Source organism: Bactrocera dorsalis, chromosome 3 (assembly GCF_023373825.1).
Source record: "Bactrocera dorsalis isolate Fly_Bdor chromosome 3, ASM2337382v1, whole genome shotgun sequence".
Taxonomy (NCBI): domain Eukaryota; kingdom Metazoa; phylum Arthropoda; class Insecta; order Diptera; family Tephritidae; genus Bactrocera; species Bactrocera dorsalis.
In genome coordinates this window covers 91,602,314-91,629,098 of record NC_064305.1, presented here as the reverse complement: position 1 = coordinate 91,629,098, position 26,785 = coordinate 91,602,314, and the positions used below count along the sequence as shown (strand labels likewise).

The window sequence follows — 26,785 nt, the reverse complement described above, 5'->3', positions numbered from 1 at the left end:
CAGTACGATAAGCTTACTCGTTGTTTCGAACACAACCTTAGTATGTGGTATGTGCGTGGTTATTATCTAGTTTCACGATATATTTAGATATGTATTGACTAAACTATGTTTGTTTGTGTAATATTTTATTTTATTTTATCAATTTATTTTTATTATTATTATTTTATCAATTCTTCTTGTTTCAATTTGATATACTACATAACTGTATGTCTTTTTGTATTAGATTAGATGTTAGGAGCAACCGTTATGGAACCAGCACTATTATACTTTGTACAGTATGTCATAAGTTACAATGTAAAAACTAAAATGAAATCATTATGATACATGTTCTAAACTCTAGCAGACACCCTGTGAATAACAACCTCCGAGATTTGACACACCTAGGTGGTATATATCTATTTATTGCCAGGTGAGCAAATGTTACGGGTTAAATGAAAAGTTTGCCACAAATATCGAGTAAAATCTCTTTTAATGAAGAGTGACGCTCATTCAAACTTATCCGATTATCATTGATGGGAATTTAGTGGTACTCATTCAATATCGCAAACTTGCTATTCAATATTTTAAGTTTTCACTATCAGTTATATGTAATGAAATAAGTCAAGATATCAGTGAGTAGAATTCTAAGAAAAGCAGTTTATTGCGCTAACAGAAGGCAGTATTTACAGGCAGAACCAAGTAATTGAAGCTCATCAATATAGAAATTATTTGATTAGAGCTAATAATAATACACTTGCAAGGCCATAAAATTGCTCCCAGATATAACTTTCACTCCAAACATAAAAACGTAAGCGATTTAGGCATATCGCTAATATTACGTTCTCAGACCCTTAAAAGTCATTAATCATTTGATATTTATACTCCTGCAACATATTGCTACAGTGTATAATAGTTAAGTTCACCTAACGGTTAAAAGTATCACCTAAAACTAATCGAGTTAGATATAGGGTTATTAATATAGAAATGACGAGAAAAGTAGAAATCCGGGCGGAATCCGGAATTTTTAAAAATTTGGCATACTGTGATCAAATTGAAAGGTGAATTTTGTTCATTTCATCTCCTTCAAAGTAATCCCCTGCAGTACAATTATGCCAAGCAAATTTTATAAGATAAAACTTCGCCTGAATAATGCTTTTAAAGTTTGCCATCTTATGACTAAAACTCTTCCAAATCGAGCCTAAACTATTCAAGCCCTTTGGTACCGAATGTGAGTACCCCAGTGCCAATAGTTGAATTTTTACCGAAAATATCGGTCAGTGTGTGAGATGTATAATCAAAATTCGGAGGAAATCCTTTCCTGATAATGATATGTCTCAATGTCAAAAATTATTTGATTGGATCAATGCTTCATATACCTAGTATAAAGGTTTTCGAACTTTCGGGTGACTTTATACCGCATATATCGGCCAATATGTGAGTTGTATCAAGAAAAATGAGAGAGCGTGTTTTACTAACAATAATGTATATTTGTGCCTAAAATGGATAAAATTGAGCGAAAACATGACTCAGCCATATATAGATATCATAATTTTCGAACATTAGGCTGACTTTACTGCAAATATGGTAGATTGGTGATGGTATGTGAGGTACCTTAATGAAACTCGTAGAGCATTCTATTAGAATGTGGCATGTTAATAGTTTGTGGTATTGGCTTAAATATATAAAATCGATTGAGGATGATGTTTCAGTATAATTTTCACTTTGATTGTAATCCATTCACGATTTCGTCGAATAATGAAGATTTTCAAATATTTCAACCGTGCAAGTTGGAAGAATATAAAACGTTCGATTACACTCGAACTTAATCCTTTCTTACCTCTTTTCTACTACTTATATGGAACTATGTGGTAACACTCGTCAGCGGGTTAGAGAGGGGCGTTGGTAAATCCACGTCAACTATAGAAAACATTCGATCCGTATCTGCATATAAAGGTCTGGCCAGTACCAACAAAACCATTGCACCTATCGGAAATACGTATACAGTTAGATTAAATGTTGAACTGTATAATTTATAAATTTAACTTTACTTTTATATTTACTATAGTAGTTGATAAGATAAAAGCCTCGACCATCGTCATATCAACACGAGCAAATAAGGTGGGCATAAGTTCGAGTTTGGACAGCAATTATAAATGATAGCAAAGTTCCTTTGAGACATGAGAAAGTATTATAACGCAAGTAAAAAAGAAACATTTTCTAAGAATTTGAAAGTAATATCTAAACACGGGTAGGCCTTGGTTATGTATAAACTTTTATTCGCAAAATACCGACGAACAAAATACATTTGATCAATGAGTGTATTCCCATGACTACGGCACTAATCCCTATTGCCGAGACGTTAAGTATCTTAGAAGAGAAATGAAAATTTAGCAGTGGCTTATGACAGATAACATATTGTAAAGTGACCTACTATGGACAAGGGAGGGTTAAGGAGCTCATCTGAAAACTTAAGATTAATTCAACTTTGTTTATAAGCACATTTGCCCAACCCACTTTGTTTCAAGTACCCCACTTTTAACAGATGTCGTATACCAGCGGCGGAGGGATTAAGTGACGTGGCTGTAGTTACATTTATAGTATTAGATATGCAAACGGGATGAGCAGGTATAGGCATTTCAAGCGCTAAAACAAAGTTGTTTCGTGCAAAATAAACAATTTTTGTAGGTAAGGAAATATTTAATTTACTTTGGCTAGGATTGCCAAGAAGTCAACGAAAATATGTAAAAATAATCTCCTTTAATATTTTACCTTAGGAATACGAAACATTCCAAAAACAAAAATGTTTAACTCGTTTAAAGAAATAATTCGGTTTTGTATAGCATTTCAGAAGTTCAATTAGAAGAGTGCCGAAAGCTGTACATTTTCACATGATCCTAACAAAACAGAGAAATAATGTTTGGAGTTTTATTAAAACCGTTAGCTTTCTCACCTAAACTAATATGTGCTGGGTTGAGTTAGCTTTCGCCAAATCTCCTGCCAACAAAACCCTAAATTCGACTAGAGAATATCAGTGAAAGCATTGTATTAGACAGAAAAAATAGACAATGCGCATACCCATTAAACGAGCACGAACGGAATAGCAACACGGCGAAGAGAATATCCGTTAGCACAAGTCATTTAGTAGGTGACCGGCAATCAGCGCAAGTAGACGCAATTTCGGCAGATTCTTCTTCGCTACGCATATTCAAGTAGCAATTCGAGAAAAAAGTAACGTTAATTATTTCTGTTGTGTTAGTTTCGGGCAATAGAAGTGCTAAGTGCGGTGTGTTAGACTTTGTTCAATATGAAGGCAATTATATTTATTGTCATATTGGCCATTTCGTGGTTTTGGCTTTACCGCGGGGTCAACGAATTCATTAAGCCGCTACCGAAGCCAGAAATCAGCAATAACACCTACTGGGGACCCGGCAAACCTGTAAACTACGAAGCGCCAACAGATATTGTGCCTTTCAAAATCAAATACGATCAAACGGTTTGTAGAAATGACACTCACACACAATTGAGCGCTAATGCAACAATTTATATTCCCCACAGATTATTGACGATTTGCGCACACAACTCAATCGTACTTGGAAATTCACTGCGCCGTTGGAAAATATCAAATTCGAATATGGTTTCAATTCAGAAGCGCTGAAGCACATTGTCGACTATTGGCGCGACTACTACTTGCTCAAATGGGGAGCACATGAAGATTACCTGAATTCGCTGCCGCACTTTAAAACCGAGATACAAGGGTAAGCCAAACAGCCGGATATACTTAAATTTTTTAACGACTTGTTTATTACTTTAATTGCTTTTGATTTAGGCTGAAGATTCACTTCATACACGCAAAGCCGTCAGAGGAGGCGCGTAAAGAGAAGAAAGTGGTGCCGATGTTATTGCTGCACGGTTGGCCGGGTTCTGTGCGTGAATTTTACGAGTTCATAAAGCTTTTGGTGGAGGTGTCCGATGTCAATGATTATGTGTTCGAAGTTATTGCACCCTCTCTAGTCGGATATGGGTTCTCGGACGTGAGTTAACTACTACCATACACTTTCACCGCCCTGTCACTCATAGATTTCTCACATTTTAGGCTGCCACCAGACCCGGTTTCGATTCGCTAGAGATGGCTGTTGTCATGCGGAATCTAATGTTACGTGTTGGTTATGACAAATTTCTGGTACAGGGTGGCGATTGGGGCTCCATCATTGGCAGCGCCATTTCCACGCTCTTCCCTGAGAATGTGCTCGGCTTTCATTCTAATATGTGTGTGTTGAACACACCGCTAGCTACGATAAAATCGTACATTGCCAGTTGGATGCCAGAGCGCTTTATACCAGCGCGTTTCTTCTACAATCATCATTTTCCACTAAAGGATAAATATAAGTTCCTAATCGTTGAGTCCGGTTACTTCCACATACAAGCAACAAAGCCGGACACCATTGGCATTGCACTGGAGGCTAGTCCCATTGCCTTGGCCGCATACATACTGGAGAAATTCCAATTGGCAACTGGTGCTGGTCGGAATCAGGAATTCAATGCTATGGACAGAACCTATAAATTAGATGCTATATTAGATAATCTGATGATATACTATCTCACCGGCACGGTCACGACAGCAGGACGGTTCTACGCCGAAAATCTCGCCAGTGACTCTAAGGCTCTGAAAATGGATCGCGTGCCGACGACTGTGCCTATGGGTTGTGCTCGCTTCCAGTTCGACTTGCCTCCTGCCATTGACTGGGCGCTCAAAGACAAGTTTCCGAATTTGGTACACAGTACATACTTCAATCAAGGTGGTCATTTCGCTGCCTTGGAACTGCCTGGTATGTTGTATATTAACTTCCAAGAGTTTGTGAAGAAAGCCATTGCTGAGTAACTTATGTTTTTGTATTCTTAATGAATAATTTAAGTAATAAGTGAAGCTGGAAAATACACAATATAGTCACTGCGATTTTTTACTAATTGGAATTATTTATTATCTTCGGTATAAGATCAAACGGTTAGAGAAAAGCTTGCCCTTGCTTCATTTACATACCTACTCTTGCAAAAAAATGATAAATAGGTATGTTACGGAACACGTGTTCACACTGTGAGTTCGCAATTCAGATTCAGACAGACCAACACCTTTTTATAATGTTTGCATCACAATTAAATATTAGGTAAAAAGATATACTTAATATTAAGACCGTCGTGAGAAATATTTATTGCCTTGTTCTATAACAGTATAGCGAATTGACAACATTAAAAAATATTGCCGCTCATGTTATTTGACTCAACTTTTTCCAACCTTAAATACTGTCTAACACGGCTTCTTAACTGCCCCGGAAGTTCGAGCTCGCTTCGGAGAATATTTCCGAAGTCCCCGCTCCTTATAACTTAACAATTCTCTTATGCTTGCCGAACTCGGAATATAAAATATACTTCAAGTATCTTACACTATATAAGTTGAAGTTTGATTTGAAATAGGAAATCACTTTTTCGACTACCCAATATATACTACAAAGATTTATCTCACCTTCATTTGCTTTTCATACCCTTTACAAGGTTTGTTAAGTTTGCAACAAAGTTTTTAACACCTAGAAAATGACGTTGAGGAACCTTTAAAATATATACATATACAAAAGATCAGCCCGACGAGCTGAGTCGATTTAGCCATGCACTTCAGTTTTTAACTAGCCGATACAAATCAATTGTAAATAATCATAGTTTCTGTTTAAAAAGCATCGGGCAGTTGCAAGGTTTTAAAGTATTTCTTACTAGATAAGGAAACGAAAGTCCCACCCCTATACTACATAAACATTCGTAAGTACAGTACGAGAAAAATTTTATCTTCCATTGCATGCCTCTCTCGAATGTAAACAGTACAGTCCGATTCAAAAGATGTATTAGAATTATCGTCATTAGCAAAAAGAGCTTAAGTTGATTTAATCAATAGAGGAAATATATATTATAAAACTCTTTTGACTCTACGAAATACGAAGTTCATTTAAAGGGAAAACTGTAGAATGTGAGAAGAAACTACATAAAAAGTTGAGATATCATGGCATATGAGCATAATTATATCATTGATAAATGTGTCGCGGTTGACTATACTTAAAACAAGTAATCACCGGCGTTAATAAACTCACGTTGTGTAAGCTTCGTTCACTTCTCTGTTCGCTGTTCTCTGCTCTGCTCGTTTGATAATTCCATTGAGGGATCATTTGGACACCAGCTTTTTATATTCTGTTGCTATTCTATTTTGCAATTCTATTCCATTTATGCAATTTACCATTATCCAACTTTGGGCAACCGAAAATTATATATGTATATGTACATATGTATATATGTATGTATATGTTTTCATTTAAAGTTTTGAATTTAGAGATGCGCTCTTTTGGTTTGGGTGTAGTATGCCGTATAAAAATGAGAGCCAAAGAGACCGGCATTTATAGCGCACCTTAATTTCAATGTCAACATCATCAACTGCTCACACATACATATGCACATATCTACATATGTATATGCATGAGCAGGTAGTATAATTTATTGCAAATATATGTACATACGCAGCTACATATTTGTATACATACATACATGTTTAGAAATAAAATTAGCATTATGGAGAACATACTTACATACATGTCACACACAAGCAACCAAGCTATAAACGTTTTGTTTTTCAATTGTTTGGGAGATAAGGTTTGAGTTTCCATATGTCAATTCATTTGCTAAAAAGCGCTGAGTCATGTGGCCAAAAGATTATTTCTTGTCTCGAAATTCAAGAAATTTGGTTCAAAACAATCTAATGTGCTGAGTCATGTAGCCAAAAGAAACATGTTAGTTCTTGTCTCGAAATTTGTCGCAAACTATTTAAAGAGTCTATTTATGATAAGGAGCTAATTAGTGATTAGTCTAACCCTGTGAACTGTTATCATACATACATATGTATGCATGTATAAGTAGGTAAGAGTGCACCCTATAGTGGAATTAACTACTTCTTAATCACCATATAACCGTTACGAACCGCAAGCGCAACTAGTTAACTAACCGTGTTTTTCCATATAAGTAACTGGTAGTTTTGCAAATCAAATAAAAAATGGATCAGTTCTGACAAATGAGCTACTTCTTGGGTTAAAAAGGGCCTAGTTTACGTGTATACAGACGGTCAGAAGGACCTCTCTCACTCTTAGCATCACCTCACCGGCAATAAACAGTTTAACGGCAACGAAGTCCAGAGTAAGATCGATGAAAAAACAGATATGCCTAAATCGACTCTACTGATCATGTAAATATATATATATTTTATACAAGTAGAAATAGGGCCTCCGGTTTCTAGTTTGTTTTCAGATCTGCCAGTGGTTACTAATTGTGACATAGTAGTATATTATACGAGTATAAGTTATCATCTATACATATGCGAACGTATGTATCAACGAAAGTAAGAAAATATGTTTATAATCGCACAACCGCAGCGCGTTTCGACTTTGCTATCGCTCAACCCCCGAATAAAAACGACTATAAATAAATGTCTTAAGAATCAGCGCTACGGCTATTTGATACGGTTGTGCTCTCCAATCAGTTCCATCGCAGCGCTGGATGCGTTCGGCTGGTTTTAGTTGGTGCGGTTTATTATCACTTTGTTATTTATTGTTATAAATATACTTATTTATAATAACAAGCAAGTAAACAAGTTTGGAAATTTCCAATTACAATTATACTCCCATTCACCGGCTGTTGTGTCACAGTGTTGATTCGAAAGTGAAATGGGCACCTTGTTGCGTATTACATTCGTGGTCCTAGCGATTGTCGTAGGTCTGTGTGTACATAAATATCAGGAGCTCACAAGCTCAGCGCCAATTCCTCAACTGAACGATGCGGAATATTGGGGACCCGGCAGCGCCGCCAAATATAAGGAGAACACCGCCGTTAAAGCTTTCGATATAAGTGCCAAACCGGAGGTAACTAAATGAACTTTAATATTTATTTCGTTGTATATAAATGCGTTAATTATAAATATTTGCATATATCTGTACCTCTGTATATATTATAAATTGTTAGCTGTCAGCTGGCCAATTTGCCAGTCATTCTCACATACCTATACACTAATACATGTAGGTACATGCATACTTGTAGATAAATATCAAGCAGTTAAAAATTGAATACACGTTCACCCATAAACATACACAAACACATAATATTAACATCCGAAAGTAATAGTAGTAATCAAAACAAAACAATAATAAATGTTTTTTCTATTTTTTAACGCTATAGTTAATTGAAGATCTGAAAACGCAGCTGTCGCGGCCACTGGTGCTCACCGAACCCCTCGAAGGTGTGGGATTCCAATACGGCTTCAATTCTAAGTACTTGAAAGAGGTGGTGGCATACTGGCGCGACACTTACCTGCCCAAGTGGGGTGAGCGCGAGGCCTTTCTCAAACAGTTCCCGCATTTTGAAACACAGATTCAAGGGTGAGTATAGCGGTATAGCTTGTATATATCGTAAAAACTATTATTTAAAAAATGATCTTCGAAAAACAAGGTAATAAAATAAAACAAGTAAAAAATGGTTAAGTTCGGGTGCAACCGAACATTTTATACACGTACTAAATTGAATCGAAATCGGTCAGTCGGGTCCCGAGATATGTAATTTCATCAAAAAGTGAGCGGTGCCACGCCCATCGTCCAATTTTCACACCGGCTCCCATAAAGCCTTCCTATATAATCTCGTAGGTAAAATTTAATGTCTCTGGTGTATTTACTTATTAATTTATTTACCGTTATATGGGGAGTGAGCGGGGTTACTTTCCGATTTCATCTATTTTCACACTGTCGGTAGAGGTTTTCATAACAATTGCGCCAGGCAAATTTGGTTGTTGTAACTTAAGTGGCTTCGGAAGTATGTGCGGGACCACGCCCCGTGGAAGTGGTCCGATTACGCCCATCTACGAACTCGTACTTCTTTTCTGCTTTCATCAAGATGTCACAATTTTTACTCAGTTTATAGCTTGCATGGACAAACGGACGGACGGACAGACAGCCAGTCACTCGGATTTCAACTTTTTAAGTTAAGTGAACAAAACTATTTTACTCTGTAGCAACAGGTTGCAAGAGTATAAAAAATTAGGAAAATAATTGGTATACGTACAAACTTCAAATTCATTCATTTGACCTATAAAATATTTGAAGCCACTTTTCTAGATGGCCGAGGTACAAAACTCCGTACCTTTTCCGTCTAAACGTAAAAATAAATAAAACTCGCGCGGGATAGGTCTTTTAGTAAAGATGTGAACTCCTCTATGCAAGTTCTCGTGAGAATTTGATTTTTGTTTAATCAAACTTATTGTTGTTGCAATATGAACTTAAGACTTTGAATCGAGCAGAACAAATATTTAGAACTCGCGATCATATGAAATTCTGATAAGACCGAGACATACATATGTATCTAAAGAAATATGTCGATTTACATATGTAAATAAGTACATATATAATGAAATGCCAGACCGGATCATAACTCGAACTTCATGAAGAGTATAAACTACAGCTACATATATATATATCTTCAGGTCATACGAAACTTCGCGGATATTGATTATATTAGAATCACCAAAATACACATACATACATACTGACATAAATGAGTTCCTGGAGAATCTGTAAAATGCATAAACACATTCCGACTAAGAAAGTACGTTGACCGATTCTAATTTTAGAAGGACTCAGTTTTGCGTTTTCAGTGAAAATTTCCATCAGCTGATGGTTTGGTTTTGCGTTTTTATTCACTTTTAGCATATTCTTTATCTTTATTTACAGTTTACGAATACACTTCATTCATGTGAAGCCCAAGTCCACCGAAGGTAAAAAGGTGGTGCCTCTGTTACTGATCCACGGTTGGCCAGGATCACTGCGCGAATTCTATAGGCTAATACCGCTGCTGACGAAACCGAACCCCAAGAGTGAATATGTCTTCGAAGTGATAGTACCCAGCTTGCCCGGTTATGGTTGGTCTCAGGTAAATTTACACTCCCTCTGTAGACAAAGACTTTATTAATCATATTTTTATTCCGTTCGCAGGGGGCTTCAAAAGTAAACTTTGGACCCGCACAGATGTCGTTAGTGTTGCGCAATTTGATGCTACGTTTGGGTCATGAGAAATTCCTAATACAGGGTGGTGATTGGGGCTCTGTACTCGGTGCAAACATCGTTACTTTATCGCCACAGAATGTGCTCGGTTATCATTCGAATCTTTGCTTTGTTCTTAGTCATCCAATGATTCACCTTCATAAATTATTGCGAAATTGGTTCCCGAGCTTCTTTATAAAAGAAGAAAATAGAATTTTCTTTAAACCATTAAGCAAAGAGTTAAGCGATACGTTAGAGGAGTCTGGCTACATGCATATTCAAGCATCCAAACCAGACACAATTGGCACAACGCTCACACAGAATCCTGTCGGTTTGGCCGCTTACATCTTGGAGAAATTCTCCACATGGACCAATCCTGCATATAAGCAACTCGAGGATGGTGGTCTCACCAAACGCTTCACTTTAGACGAGCTTTTGGATAACATTATGATTTATTACACAACAAACTCGATAACTACGTCTCAGCGCTTGTACTCGGAAGGGTTCAATTTCGCTCACTTTGCTTTGAATTTGGACGCGACGCATATAAATGTGCCTACCGGTTGTGCACGTTTTCTTCACGACTTATTACATTTGACGGACTCTGAGCTTGGATTGAAATTCAAAAATATTGTGCACAGTACCTACCATAAGGAAGGTGGTCATTTTGCAGCAATGGAGGTTCCACATATTCTTTACAGTGATTTCGTGGAATTCGTCGCTAAAGTACTCAGGAAGCCACAACCAAAGCAATAGTCATTCGTAGACAATTAAACCATTTTTTGTATAAATTTTTTATTTTAAATTTTTTATTTCTAGAAAATAAAGTACCTAAGTCTTTTTTCTTACTTTCCTGTTTAAGCTGAGAACATTGATGGTATGGTGAGTGCTTGCGGCGTGATCTATTGCATGTTGGCTGTGGAAGAAGTCTTATAGCACTGATTCCAATGTTGCCCAACAAATCGTTGAAGAATAATTTGGTTTGTTGGGAAAAACATAGGCAGACCATTTAGTTAGTTAAAACATACTAAGTTTACTCCATTTAACTGACTGTACTAAGCAATATTGTAATAATTTTTCCGCCCCATAAAAGTAACAGGCATGACAGGCGGCTCTGGTATCGCTGTAGGATCGGCGATTTGTGTTGAAAACTACTCTCAAGAGCCATTGGAATCGTCATCTGGTTTAGGTATATTGTTGGCAAATAAATTAGATTCATTTGTTTAAAGGAGAAATAGACGATATAGTTTGCAAATTTTTTTCTATTTTACATGAAGGCAAGTTTCTTCTTATTCTCATTTTACATCTTTTATTTCAAGAACTCTCAAATTAGTATTTTTCACTATTAGAAGTCGATATTGTACTTTCACGGCAACGGCGGCATTTTATTTTATTATGTTAAATAATTTAAAATAAAATTTTAATCGACAATGCCCAAACTGAAATTTCTTCCACCCTACCCTTAACAACGCCAGCTGCAGCTTTGGAAATGGGCGAGGAACTAAAAAGCGAGGAATTGCTGACCAGAAATTGTGGCGAGTGGAAGTCTGCCAAGAAAATTTGAACATGTGTGAAAGTAACCCCCAATTTTTGAATAACGTAATCACATTGCCAAGACAAAACGGCAAGCATTTTGAGACGACAGAGGGGATCCGAGCAGCATGCAACTCGGCTCTCAAGGCTATTCCGGAGAATGCCTTCCGTGACGCCTTCAATGCTTGGAACTCGCGCTGGCAGCGCTGCATCGACGCAGAAGGAGCCTGTTTTGAAAGTTTTTAAGGAATTGTAACGATTGGTTCAATTTTTTTTTAGTCGACTTAGTCCTATTACTTTTTGGAGAAACCCTGTATTTGTATCAATTTACAGAAGCAGTTTGTTTTAAGGATAAAAAGCAGTTCAGAAAGTCTATGTGATGTGTTGCGACATCTGTACTCTGATGAATTCTTATTTTTATGTAACTGGGACGATAGGGGAGGTAAGCAACCGCTACCGAAATTTGTACTGGGGTCCAACGTATGTACTATATGCTAAATTTAATACATACTCATTTTCGAAAAGCTGTAACATTTTCCAACTTCCCCGAATTCAAATTTGTTTTAGTTAAATGAAGCTTAAAATAGTTATTTTATATAATCTGTGGTTCTTGTAAAAGGTATTATAGTTTCCGTTACGTTTTTTTCTGTCTTAAAAAGCTTTAAGCAGTTCGAAGGATTTTAAAAATTTCTCATCATAAAGAAATAATAGTCCTACCCCATTACTTTAGTAAGTACAGTACGAGAAAAATTGTAATTTATTTAGCATGCCTCTCCCGAATGTAAACAGTACAGTCCGATTCAAAAGATGTATTAGAATTATCGTCATTAACAAAAAGAGCTTAAGTTGAATTAATCACTTTGGAGGAAATATTATCAAGTTCTTCTGACTCAACGAAGTTCATTTAAAGGGAAAACTGTGAGAAGAAACTACATGCAAAGTTGAGATATCATGGCATATGAGCATAAATTATATCATTGATTAATGTGTCGTGGATTACTTAAAACAAGTAATCAAGCTTCGTTCACTTCTCTGTTCGCCATGTTCTCTGCTCTGCTCATTTGATAATTCCATTGAGGGCTCATTTGGACACCATCTCTTTATATTCTGTTGCTATTCTATTTTGCAATTCAATTCAATTTATGCAATTTGCCTTTCTCCTACTGAAAATTACATACATATGTATACATATATAAGTATATAGTATATGGTAGATAAAGTATTGAATTTGGAGATGCGCTCTTTTGGCTTCATTACATAAAAACCACACGCACATATGGGTGTAGCAGACCGAATAAAAATGAGAGCCAAAGAGACCGGCATTTAATTTCAATGTCAATGACAACAACTGCTCACGCATACATACATACATATCTACATACATGCATGGGCAGGTAGTATATTTTATTGCAAATATATGTATGTATTATAGCATTATGGAGACACAATTATTTTTAACATATACACACATACATATGTACATATCACACACAAGCAAACAAGCTTTAAGGGGTCAGTAGGGTAATATTTTTTCAAAAGTTTTTTCCTTATACCCTTAGAATGTAATGTAGAAACCCACTTTACCATTGGAAGGTTTCGAAAAAGGCCCAAAAATAATAATACCGCTCGACGTTCGGAGAGCTCGAAATGCACCCCTGGCTTTAAACATGTTTTTCTCAAAACACACTTTTTTAAACTGGTAGACATGTTTCCGGTCAAACTACCGATTTGCTTAATTTTTTTGTTCAATGTCCCTGCTGGATTCATAATTTTTTATAATTTATTGACAATGTTATGACAAAATTTATGTAAAAAAATCGTTAATTACTTTTTTATTTATCAACATTTTTTCATGATTCTAGTTAAGAATAAATTGGGTTTTTGTGTTTCAGATGATCCAAACATGAGACATCGTGTCCTCTCGTAAAAAACGCATCTCATTCACCCAGCCATTTCTCCGACAGATGTCATCAAAAAATTCCGAAAGAATTTGTTTATACACTCCACGATATATGTATGTACATATGTGAAACAAATTCTATTGCAGAATAAAAAATTCAATGAAAAAAAAATTCAAAAACAGGCCAAATTACCCTACTGACCCCTTAAACGTTTTTCAATTGTTTGTGAGATAAGATTTGAGTTTCCATATGACAATTCATTTCGGGAATAAAAAGCGCTGAGTCATGTGGCCAAAAGATTATTTCTTGTCTCGAAATTTGAGAAATTTGGTTCAAAACAATCTAAAGTGCTGAGTCATGTGTCCAAAACATGTTAGCTCTTGTCCCGAAATCTGTTACAAAACTATTTAAAGAATCTATTTATGATAAGGGGCTAATTAGCGATTAGTCTGAACCTGTGAACTGTTATCATATGCATGTATAAGTAGGTTAGGATGCACCCTATTGTGGAATTAACTACTTCTTAACCACCATACAACCGTAACGAACTGCAAGCGCAACTAGTCAACTAACCGTGTTCTGCCATATAACACGTGGATCAATAAGTCCCGGGACTAAATAAGAAAAACACATTTTTTTGGCAAAATTCAACTTTATTCATCAACATAGCTTCCTTCAAGAGCAACACAATCAGTCCAGCGCTTCTCTAACATTTCAATACCTTTCTTATAGAACGATTTATCTTTGGCCTCGAAATAAGCGTTCGTTTCGGCGATGACTTCCTCGTTGGAGTAGAATCTCTTTCCTTGGAGCATTTTTTTGAGGTTTGCAAACAGGTAGTAGTCGCTCGGGGCCAGATCCGGTGAATATGGTGGGTGCGGAAGCAATTCGAAGCCGAATTCATGCAATTTCGTCTTTGTAGCAAGCGACTTGTGACACGGCGCATTGTCTTGGTGAAAGAGCACTTTCTTCTTTTTCATATGAAGCCGTTTCTCAACGATTTCGTCCTTCAAACACATCAATTGTCCCATGTAACGTTCGCTATTGATGGTCTTACCTTTTTCAAGGTAGTCGAAGAGCAAAACTTCATGAGCATCCCAAACTACTGAGATCATAACCTTACCAGCCCACATTTGCGTTTTTGGCCGCTTTGGACGCTTCTCACCGACGACCGCTTTGACTCCTGAGTGTAGTGATGGATCCAGGTTTCGTCCATTGTCACATACCGACGCAAAAAATCCGGTTTGTTCCGGCGAAACAGCGCTCAGAATCAACGACACGTTGTCGTTTTTGATCCACCGTGAGCAAACGCGGACCCAAGAATATCAAGACAAGCGTCACTTAAATCACTGTAACTCGTGAGCCAAACATCAGATTGACATGAAATTTTGACAGATAGCTTTTAAAGGTTGGAACTTATGAAAAATCATACGGAACGCCATCTATGCGTCAGTCCCGGGACTTATTTATCCACATGTTAAGTAACTGGTAGTTTTACAAATCAAATAAAAAATGGATCAGTTTGTGTGATAGTTATATGCTAAAGGGGTTTGGTATGCTCAGTTCTGACAAATGAGCAACTTTTTGGGTTGAAAAGAGACTAGTTCGCATAAATGCAGACGGAAAGACAGACATCCCTCACTCTTAGCATCACCCCAAGACACCGGCGATATATATGTACATATATAGAATCATATGTACGAGTACGTATGTATGTATCAACGAAAGTAAGAAATATGATTATAACTTTGCTATCGCACACTCCCCAAATAAACGATTATAAATACTACATATGTATGTATGTACATATATATGCAACTGTTAAGAATCAGCGCGCCAGCTTTTCAATACGGTTGTGCTCTCCAATCAGTTGCATCGCAGCGCTGGATGCGTTCGGCTGGTTTTAGTCAGTGTTGTTTAGTATCACTTTGTTATTTATTGTTATAAATATATTTATAATAACAAGCAAGTAAACAAGTTTGGAAATTTCCAATTACAATTATACTCCCATCCACCGGCTGTTGTGTCACAGTGTTGATTCGAAAGTGAAATGGGCACCTTGTTGCGTATTACATTCGTGGTCCTAGCGATTGTCGTAGGTCTGTGTGTGCATAAATATCAGGAACTCACAAGCTCAGCGCCAATTCCCCAACTGAACGATGCGGAATATTGGGGACCCGGCAGCGCCGCTAAATATAAGGAGAACACCGCCGTTAAAGCTTTCGATATAAGCGCCAAACCGGAGGTAACTAATTGAACTTTAATATTTATTTCGTTGTATATAAATGCGTTAATTATAAATATTTGCATATATCTGTACCTCTGTATATATTATAAATTGTTAGCTGTCAGCTGGCCAATTTGCCAGTCATTCTCACATACCTATACACTAATACATGAAGGTACATGCATACTTGTAGATAAATATCAAGCAATTAAAAATTGAATACACGTTCACCCATAAACATACACAAACACATAATATTAACATCCGAAAGTAATAGTAGTAATCAAAACAAAACAATAATAAATGTTTTTTTCTATTTTTAACGCTATAGTTAATTGAAGATCTGAAAACGCAGCTGTCGCGGCCGCTGGTGCTCACCGAACCCCTCGAAGGTGTAGGATTCCAATACGGCTTCAATTCTAAGTACTTGAAAAAGGTGGTGGCATACTGGCGCGACACTTACCTGCCCAAGTGGGGTGAGCGCGAGGCCTTTCTCAAACAGTTCCCCCACTTTGAAACCCAGATTCAAGGGTGAGTAAATTCCACTTAAGAAATCTCATAGAGTAATACGAATATGTATGGGTATTTGTATATGTTTACGTTACCTTAAAAACCGGTATAGCTTGTAAAGTTTTATTTATACATACATATATACCTCATACACTGACCGACATATTCGGCATAAGGTTTGTCGGAAATACGAAAATCATTATTTATAGTATATGGGAGTTGGGGTAGTACCGACGCGATTTTATTTATTAACTATTATCATACCCCATACCAAAAAAATGTTCCCAGGGTCTCATTAAGGTACTTCACATACAATCAGCAATCATATAGAGCAAAGTCAGCCCAATGTTCGAAAATGCTGATAATAGTTATATAGCGGCTATGTCAAGTTTTCACCCAATTGTACATATGTATATATTTTAAGCACAAAAATATACTGTTATGAGCGAAACACCTTATGTTATTTTCATTGAGACAACTCAAATATTGGCCGACATATGTACAACCGTTAGGTGAACAGAACTATTTTACTCTGTAGCAACAGGTCGCAAGAGTATAAAAAATTAGGAGGATATTTGGTATACGTACAAACTTCAAATTCATTCATTTGACCTATAAAATATTTGAAGCCATTTTTTTATATGGCCGAAGTACAAAACTCCGAACCTTTCCCGTCTAAACGTAAAAAATAAATAAAACTTTTTATGCACGAACGTTGTCTACAATCCACAATGTCAAACATCTTCTCACATACATATTATATTTTTGTTGTTATCATTTTAGTAAATATTACTTAAAGTACTAAAATAATATGTAGATAAAGGCAAATATTAATTAAACCAGCTAATTGCAAAGTAAATGTCCACATATTCCTTTTTGCAAGTTCTCGTAAGAATTTGTTTTTTGTTTAATCAAAATTATTGTTGTTGCAATATGAACTTAAGACTTTGAATCGAGCAGAACAAATATTTAGCACTCACAACCAAATGAGACATATGTATCTAAGGAAATATGTCGATTAACGTATATAATGAAATGCCAGACCGGATCATAACTCGAACTTCATGAAGAGTATAAACTACAGCTACATATATATATATCTTCAGGTCATACGAAACTTCGCGGATATTGATTATACACAATGAGCAGTTGAAGAATCTGTAAAATGCATAAACACATTCTGACTAAGAGAGTACGTTGACCGATTCTAATTTTAGAAGGAATCAGTATTGCGCTTTCAATGAAAATTTCCATCAGCTAATGGTTTGGTTTTGCGTTTTTTATTCACTTTATGCATATTGTTTATCTTTTTTTACAGTTTACGAGTACACTTCATTCATGTGAAGCCCAAGTCCACTGAAGGTAAAAAGGTGGTGCCTCTGTTACTGATCCACGGTTGGCCAGGATCAGTGCGCGAATTCTATAGGCTAATCCCGCTGCTGACGAAACCGCATCCCAAGAGTGAATATGTCTTCGAAGTGATAGCACCCAGCTTGCCCGGTTATGGTTGGTCTCAGGTAGATATACACTCCCTCTGTAGACAAAGACTTTATTAATCATATTTTTATTCCGTTCGCAGGGGGCCTCAAAGGTAAACTTTGGACCCGCACAGATGTCGTTAGTGTTGCGCAATTTGATGCTGCGTTTGGGTCATGAGAAATTCCTAATTCAGGGCGGTGATTGGGGCTCTATACTCGGTGCAAACATCGTTACTTTATCGCCACATAATGTGCTCGGTTATCATTCGAATATGTGCACTACCAATCATCCAATTATTCACCTTCATAAGTTATTGCGAAATTGGTTTCCGAGCTTCTTTATAAAAGAAGAAAATAGAGTTTTCTTTAAACCATTTGGCAAAGAGTTAAGCTATCTTTTGGAGGAATCTGGCTACATGCATATTCAAGCATCCAAACCAGACACAATTGGCTCAACGCTCACACAGAATCCTGTCGGTTTGGCCGCATACATCTTGGAGAAATTCTCCACATGGACCAATCCTGCATACAAGCAACTCGAGGATGGTGGCCTCACCAAACGTTTCACTTTAGACGAGCTTTTGGATAACATTATGATTTATTACACGACAAACTCGATAACTACGTCTCAGCGCTTGTACTCGGAAGGACTCAGTTTCGCTCACTTTGCTTTGAATTTGGACGCGACGCATGTAAATGTGCCTACCGCTTGTGCACGTTTTCTTCACGACTTATTGCATTTGACGGACTCCGAGCTTGGATTGAAATTCAAAAATATTGTGCACAGTACCTACCATAAGGAAGGTGGTCATTTTGCAGCAATGGAGGTTCCAGAAACTCTTTACAGCGATTTCGTTCAATTTGTCGCTAAAGTATTCAGGAAGCCACAACCAAAGTAATAGCAGTTCGAAGACACTTAAACGATTTTTTGTATAAATCTTTTGTTTTGTATAATTTCAGTTAATATTTTTCTACAAAATAAAGTACCTAAGTATTTTTTTTACATTCCTCTTTTATTCTGATAACATTGATGGTATGGTAAGGTGATATGTAGCGACCACCATTCTTCTACTTACGCTTATGATTATTGCATAATTATTATTAACAACAGCACGCCAGTCGCTTCTTCTTTTCGCTACGTGGCGCCAATTCGAAATTTCAAGCGAAGCCATGTCCTTCTCCAGCTGCTTTTTCCAACAAAGTGGTGGTCTTCCTCTACATCTGCTTCGCCCGGCAGGTATTGAGGCGAATACTTTCAGAGCTGGAGTGTTTTCGTCCATTCGGACGACATGACCTAGCCAGCGTAGCCGCTGTCTTTAATTCGCTGAACCATGACAATGTCATCTAATATCTTATAGAGCTCATCGTAGATTGGAGAAGTCGCATGATAAGAAATCGCCTTGCCTGAAACCTTGTTTGGTATCGAACGGCTCGGAGAGGTCCTTCCCGATACCGACGGAGCTTTTGGTATTGCTCAATCTCAGCTTACAAAACCGTATTTATTTTAGGGGGATGCCAAATTCAGACATCGCGGCATAAAGGCAACTCCTTTTCGTTCTGTCAAAAGCAGTTTTGAAATCGACGAAAAGGTGGTGTGTGTCGATTCTCTTTTCACGGTTCTATTTCCAAGATTTGACGCATAGTGAATATCTGGTCGGTTGTTGACCTTCTAGGTCTAAAGTCTAATCAGTTTGTTGACGGTGGACTTTAATCTTTCACACAATGCACTTGATAGAACCTTATACGCGATATTGAGAAGGCTCATCCCACGGTGGTTGGTGCAGATTATGGGGTCTCCCATTTTGTGGATTAGGCAGAGCACACTTAAATTGCAATGGTTGGACATGCTTTCGTCCCACCATATTTTACAAAGAAGCTGATGCGTGCTCCTTATCAGTTCTTCTCCGCCGTGTCTGAATAGCTCGGCCGGCAATCCATTGGCTCCCGCCGCTTTGTTGTTCTTCAGACGGGTAATTGTTCTTCGAACTTCTTCATGGTCGAGCAATGGAACGGCTGCTCCATCGTGTTCGATTGGGGAATCGGATTCGACTTCTTTTGGCGTCATGCTTTCATTGCCATTCAGCAGGCTAGGGAAATGTCCCTCCAAAATTTTAGTATGCTCTGCAAAAGTAGCGACCACCCACAAAAAGCATTAATCCTACATCAAATATTAAGTAAGCAGTGTGGAATTGTAAATACAAGTCCCAGAAAGACAACTAAAATTAGTTCTTCCGTTTTCTAACATCTTCTGTTTTTCCTGTTTAAAAAGGAAGAATCGTCCATTCACGCGTACACCTCGCATTATGTATGGGAAGAAACCAAATGCGACAATCGTGCCGCCACTTACGAGCGCTTGCAGCGACATCTATTGGATGATAGCTGTGTTTGTGGTGGTGTGTTTATGATTAGTTCTTTGCTATTACACGAGGTGCCTCAAATGTGTTGAAAACTAAGAAAAGCAGTGAAATTATTTATAAATGAATACTTTTGAACGCGTTTTCTTCATATGTGTAAAAAAGGAAAAGAAAAACAAAATTGTTTTTATCCAAAAAATTATAATTTTTTAAAAATGAAAAATACAAATGATCTCCTACACTGCAGATAAGATCTTAAATTACGGGTGGAAAAACGCTCAGAAGTGCTTATTGAACAAAGATGAGTCTGAAACCCAAAGTAAGAAGTTCGAGTAACAATAATGCAGGCACTCTAATGATATCCCAGGAGCGTGTTTGATATACCGTTAGAAACGAAGTACCGCGTGAGCTCACTATGGACCGAGCCAGCACATTTCAAATTAATTAAATGATCGTGAACTTGTATGAATTCCAGTGACGTTTTACTCTCCCTCTCAGGCATCAAATAAATTCTCTGCTCACTACATACGAGTATTATATATTTGTATATTTAACCTTGGACCAACAATGATTTCTTGAAGTAATTTTAGGAAGAAGTAAATGATTTAAAACAAGTAAAGAAGTACTAAGTTCGGGTGTAATCGAACATGTTATACTCTTGCAACTTAAAAGAATCAAAGCCAGGGAAATAATATATGGTGTACAACGTCAATCCGAGGATCGAAATCCAAGCAATTTCAATTATTTATATACCATATATAACAATTACACTGACAGACACATAGGGTTTGTTAGAAAAACGAAAATCATTATACGTAGTATATGGAAGTTGGGGTAGTATCGACCAGATTTTATCTATTTTTCCCCAATTACTATTAACATGACACTTACTAAAAAACTAATCATATAGTGTAAGGTCAACCCAATGTTCAAAAATCCTGATATTGGTTATATTGGTCATTGGGATAGTGGCCGATTCCAAGCGATAAAAAGTCACCCGGAAGTTCGAAAATCTTTATGTTAGGTGTATGAGGGCTAAGGGAAGTATTGGCCCGATTCAACCCATTTTTGACATACAGACATACCATTGTCAGACAACTACAATCCCTGAATTTCAATTATATATCTCAGACATTGACCGATATTTTCGAACAAAAGTCAACTATAGGTATTGGGGTCCATATTACCTAGGGATTGAAGTGGACAAATTTTGGTCATAAGGTGGCATACTTTAAAAACATTAATAGAACGAAATGTAATACCGTTATTTTAATTGCTTCTTGATTTGTGTATTGGAAAGTAAAAGAATCAAGTGGAAATTAAAATTGTGCTATATGATTTTTTTTTTTTCATACCAAGTTTCACCTAGATATCTCAATTTTTAGTCAAGTTACAGCTTGTACGGACAGACGGACGGACAGACAGTCAGTCAACCGGGTTTCTCATCACCCTGATCAATTGTATATATGTATATAACCCTATATCTATCTCCGTTAGTTTCTCTGTAGCAACTGGTTGCCAGCGTATAAAAAGTAATGGAAAGCGAGTGGTTTACCCACTAGGATAATGTGGAATGCACCGTTTTTTTCTGAAAGTAACATTATTGATTTGCCCGAAATTTTATGAAAATGTGAAAAAGAAGTTTCTTCTTTTGTTAAGTGGCGCCAGTTGGAGACTAAAAGCGAAGCCATGTGCTTCTCCACCTGGTTTTTCTAACGAAGTGGAGGCCTTTCTCTTCCTCTGTTTCCCCCGGCGAGTGCTGCGTCGAATACTTTCAGAGCCGGAGTGTTTTCGTCCATTGGGACGACATGACTTATCCAACGTAACCGCTGTCTTTTAATTTTCTGAATATATTATGGTGAATATCTGGTCACAGTTGGCGCACATTCTAGGGGCTTCTTTTTTATGGATTGAGCAGAGCACACTTAAATTCCAATGGTTGGGCATGCTTTTGTCCGATCATATTATAAAAAGAAGCTGATGTATGCTCCTTATCAGTTTTTCTCCGCCATGTTTGAATAGCTCGGCCGGCTATTCAACGGTCCCACCGCTTTTGTTCTTCAGACGGGTAATTGCTATTCGAACTTCTTCCCGGTCGAGCAATTTTAGTATGCTCCCTCTGGGAGTTCTATAAGAGTATGCCCCGGTCTTGAAACTTTCTGATAGTCGCTGCATCTTTTCGTAGAATTTTCGATCTTTATAGCTCATAGCTTCATACTCACGCATTTCCGCCTCTCTCTTCTTTTGTCTGCAAATGGGTCTCGTTTCTCTCTGCAACTGTCGGTATTTATCTCATCCCGCAAGAGTTGTGATTGATAGTAAGATTGTGGGGTAGGCAGTCTACTTTCTCTCCACTGCGATACGACACTCCTCATCGTATCAGCTGTTATTTTACATTTTCCGAAAAGCAATGGTTTCGGTTACAGCTGTACGTAAGGGGCTTGAAATGCCGAGTTCACAGTTCCCTTTTACCGAGTTACCGACGAGTGCTCTCAGAGAGCAGGTGGGTAAGTCAAGCTGAAAATCGTTCGGCTGTCTGTTGTGATTGCAGCTTCTCGACGTCGAACCCTCCTTGTGTTTGTTGACGAAATTTCCTTGTATTTTTACTGCACAGAGGCGGGTACGAATCTTGGCTGTAACAAAAGTCGATGTTAAGATCTCGAAGCGTACGCACGTCTAAAGCATTGAAGACGTGTCTATCTCAACATGATTAATTTGGTTGCTGGCTTTTCGATCCGCAGACTGTCAGGTAGCTTGGTGAATTTTCCTATGCTGGAATCTAGAACTACAAATAACCATATTTCGAGCCCCGGCGAAGTCGATCAGCCTCAATCCATTTAAGGATGTTTCTTCGTGGAGGCTGAATTCACCACCCTGTTACAGTTAGCAACTTTAATCCGGATTAACTGCATTAATCGGGATTAATTCAAGAGCTAGTGAAGATAACTCCGTTGCTAACTCCCATTTCAAATTTTCAATATTAATACAAGGACATTTATGTTTTGATGCAGCTTTAAAAATAACGTTTTGATATGTTTTAGTAATAAAAAGTGGTTTTGTAAAAATTGGTCTGCTAACAACCGCAATGTTTATCTTCTATACATTTTCATTGAGAATATTATAAAAATTATAATCAACTGTTTACGAGAGTTTCAAACTCGCATAGCTGCCGCTGTCTAACCTACAAATTTGGATATGAGTTAATCCGGATTAAGGCTGCCATCTGTCAAGGCTATTATTACAGCAGAAAATACTTGTATGTGAACGAGAAGTTGATAAAAAATTATATGTAAACTAAAAGTTTTGCGAGCTTTTTCGATTCGCTCTTAAGAAGCTGATAAAAGGTGTGGCGGTTAAAATGGCACGCGTTACCGGCATGTCATTATGTAGCGGAACCGTCACAGTTTTCGCTGGGCATATACAATAGATTACATATACAATCGTATGTACAAGTATGTATGTATTTATCAAGGAAGTAAGAAAATATGTGTATTATATTACCGCTACGCGACTCGACTTTGCTATCGCATAACCCCCCAATAAAAACGAATACAAATACTATAAATAGATATATATATATACAAATACTATAAATAGATATATATATATACTCGTATATATATATAAGTATATGTGTTAAGAATTAGCGCGCCAGCTATTCGATACGGTTGTAAGTACTTACCAATCAGTTCCTTTGCAGCGCTTAATACGTTCGACTGTTGTAATATCATTTCGTATTTATTGTTGTAAATATAATTATAATAACAAGGAAGTAAATAATTTTGGATTCATCGGCTATTATGTCGCAGTGTTGATTTGAAAGTGAGATGGGCCCGTTAGGCACTTTGTTGCGGATTACGTTCGTGGTCCTAGCGATTGTCGTAGGTCTGTGTGTGCATAAATATCAGGAACTCACAAGCTCAGCGCCAATTCCTCAACTGAACGATGCGAAATATTGGGGACCCGGCAGCGCCGCCAAATATAAGGAGAACACTGCCATTAAAGCTTTCGATATAAGTGCCAAACCGGAGGTAACTATTTGAATTTTATTATTTATTTAGTTATATAGCAAAGTGTAAATGCACATGTGTATATACTATATATATATATACATATATTTTTTAATATTATTTTTCTATTTTTCGATGCTATAGTTAATTGAAGATCTGAAAACGCAGCTGTCGCGCCCGTTGGTGCTCACCGAACCCCTCGAAGGTGTTGGATTTCAATACGGCTTCAATTCTAACTACTTGAAAGAGGTGGTGGCATACTGGCGCGACATTTACCTGCCCAAGTGGGGAGAGCGCGAGACCTTTCTCAAACAGTTCCCGCATTTTGAGACCCAGATTCAAGGGTGCGTAAATTTCGCTTAAGAAATAAGTAATACGAATATGTATGGGTATTTGTATATGTTTATGTTACCTTAAAAACCAGTATAGCTTTAAACGATTTGTATATGCACTAGCTGACCCCGCAGGCGTTGGCCTGCGTGAAATTATGTGTTTTAAAGAAAGTGTAATTTATACTGTGTTAAAAATCATTTATTTGCGATTTTCAAAATTTTTTTTCAATCTAGCGTAGTTTGTTTCGGTGCGTAAATTTACAGAGAGGATGGTTTTCCAACTTGTGAACGCGCCACGTATAGCTGACTGTATGAAAAACATGACATTTCCAGATTTATGTCACACACTTCTAGCGACAATCCTTGTGTCCCGTTGATTGTCATCTCAAATGCAATTTTCCTTGGAAACTGAATAGATTTGAACTGAAATGGCAAATCGTTGGAACTCAAAGGGTTTCGTAGAGTCAAGCATTCTGCCGCCTTATATTTGATAGCTGCGTCACAATCAATTTGGTTCCATTACACAGTTTTGGGCGTATGATGATTGGGAAACATAATAATTAATGTCAGATCCAACTTTGAGACGCAAATGATGCGACGGTATACCAAGCCTCTCCAAAGAATTCACAAGATAATTCATGGCTTCGTAATCATTTTCAAGACGATCGATTTGCATGAGCGCAAACCTCACGGAATTAGATATAACGGGTGATTTTTTTGAGGTTAGGATTTTCATGCATTAGTATTTGACAGATCACGTGGGATTTCAGACATGGTGTCAAAGAGAAAGATGCTCAGTATGCTTTGACATTTCATCATGAATAGACTTACTAACGAGCAACGCTTGCAAATCATTGAATTTTATTACCAAAATCAGTGTTCGGTTCGAAATGTGTTTCGCGCGCGTGTTTTGTTCAGCGATGAGGCTCATTTCTGGTTGAATGGCTACGTAAATAAGCAAAATTGCCGCATTTGGGGTGAAGAGCAACCAGAAGCCGTTCAAGAACTGCCCATGCATCCCGAAAAATGCACTGTTTGGTGTGGTTTGTACGCTGGTGGAATCATTGGACCGTATTTTTTCAAAGATGCTGTTGGACGCAACGTTACGGTGAATGGCGATCGCTATCGTTCGATGCTAACAAACTTTTTGTTGCCAAAAATGGAAGATGGCGCTACATGCCACACAGCTCGCGATTCTATGGCCATTTTGAGGGAAAACTTCGGACAACAATTCATCTCAAGAAATGGACCCGTAAGTTGGCCACCAAGATCATGCGATTTAACGCCTTTAGACTATTTCTTGTGGGGCTACGTCAAGTCTAAAGTCTACAGAAATAAGCCAGCAACTATTCCAGCTTTGGAAGACAACATTTCCGAAGAAATTCGGGCTATTCCGGCCGAAATGCTCGAAAAAGTTGCCCAAAATTGGACTTTCCGAATGGACCACCTAAGACGCAGCAGCGGTCAACATTTAAATGAAATTATCTTCAAAAAGTAAATGTCATGAACCAATCTAACGTTTCAAATAAAGAACCGATGAGATTTTGCAAATTTTATGCGTTTTTTTTTTAAAAAAGTTATCAAGCTCTTAAAAAATCACCCTTTAGAATCTTCCAGCTTAAGTCATTAAAATCGGTATTTTTGGCAACAAAAATTGCACGTGCACTGAAGCAATCGTAGTTCGTTATAATTTGGCCAGCATTCGTGATGAGTTCACCGTTCATTAAAGTGAATTAACAAAAGGCAGAGAGAAATGATATCAAACCACAAGGCCCATAAACCAGATTGGGTTTCACTACTTCGTATAATTCTGGATCTCTATATCTGGTTACGAATTTCCGATGAAATGATTTTATCAATTTGATCTGGTGTAACCACCATATATACATACGTTGCTTCAAGATAAACATAGCTGTTGTTTGAAAAGTCGTGATGTGACATCATGACGATCTTGCTGATTGATCATGATTCAATAATTCCGTAATCTATGTCATTTAGCTTTGCAAGTGAATGTAACAACCATATCTGCCCGTCCATAATTCCGCACGTACAGGTATATAATCGCATCCTGCGAGTACTCGTGCATGTGCTTTAGGCTGCCAATATAAAATGTATGTATGTTGATGATACAAAGAACGCCGACCGATATTAACGCGATCTCTGCGTGGCATCGTAACAAATTTCAATCTGTATTTGATACTTTGTATGAAAGACGCATAAAGGTTTCACTGAACAATTTTAAATAATTTACCTTTTGAATAGCCGAAATAAAGAAATTGAACGATTCAAATAATTTACAAATAAATTAGTTGGCAAACAAATTTTTTTATATATATGATGGGTATTTATGCAATG

The 26,785-nt window shown here is 37.3% G+C and overlaps 2 protein-coding genes across 28 annotated transcripts in view; both read left to right on the top strand.

Moving 5' to 3' along the window:
- Window positions 1-3,083: 3,083 nt before the first annotated feature.
- LOC105230544 (juvenile hormone epoxide hydrolase 1) lies at window positions 3,084-4,944 on the top strand. The gene is made up of 4 exons (XM_011211355.3): window positions 3,084-3,472; window positions 3,535-3,734; window positions 3,806-4,010; window positions 4,073-4,944. The coding sequence occupies exons 1-4, from the start codon at window positions 3,284-3,286 to the stop codon at window positions 4,856-4,858; spliced, it is 1,380 nt and encodes a 459-aa protein (XP_011209657.2). The 5' UTR covers window positions 3,084-3,283; the 3' UTR covers window positions 4,859-4,944.
- A 2,507-nt stretch (window positions 4,945-7,451) lies between these two features.
- The window catches only part of LOC105230714 (juvenile hormone epoxide hydrolase 1), a 29,305-nt gene continuing 9,971 nt past the window's right edge, over window positions 7,452-26,785 (top strand). Inside the window, exons 1-5 of one of the 27 annotated variants that reach the window (XM_049453384.1) lie at window positions 7,506-7,646; window positions 7,710-7,922; window positions 16,078-16,277; window positions 17,575-17,773; window positions 17,836-18,561. In XM_049453384.1, coding sequence (XP_049309341.1) covers window positions 7,728-7,922; window positions 16,078-16,277; window positions 17,575-17,773; window positions 17,836-18,561 — 1,320 coding nt within the window. In that variant the 5' untranslated portion in view covers window positions 7,506-7,646; window positions 7,710-7,727. Of the gene's footprint in view, window positions 7,923-8,235; window positions 8,436-9,776; window positions 9,976-10,037; window positions 10,888-15,359; window positions 15,765-16,077; window positions 16,278-17,574; window positions 17,774-17,835; window positions 18,738-23,776; window positions 24,120-24,242; window positions 24,443-26,785 lie in introns of those variants that run through there. The other 26 variants (XM_049453398.1, XM_049453380.1, XM_049453377.1 and 23 more) reach the window with 26 other exon arrangements.

Bases quoted from the DNA above. Each gene is read 5' to 3' on its own strand.
- LOC105230544 (XM_011211355.3), top strand. From the start codon at position 3,284: ATGAAGGCAATTATATTTATTGTCATATTGGCCATTTCGTGGTTTTGG. The intron at 3,735-3,805 runs GTAAGCCAAACA...CTTTTGATTTAG, and splicing joins TTTAAAACCGAGATACAAGG to GCTGAAGATTCACTTCATAC. The intron at 4,011-4,072 runs GTGAGTTAACTA...CTCACATTTTAG, and splicing joins TCGGATATGGGTTCTCGGAC to GCTGCCACCAGACCCGGTTT.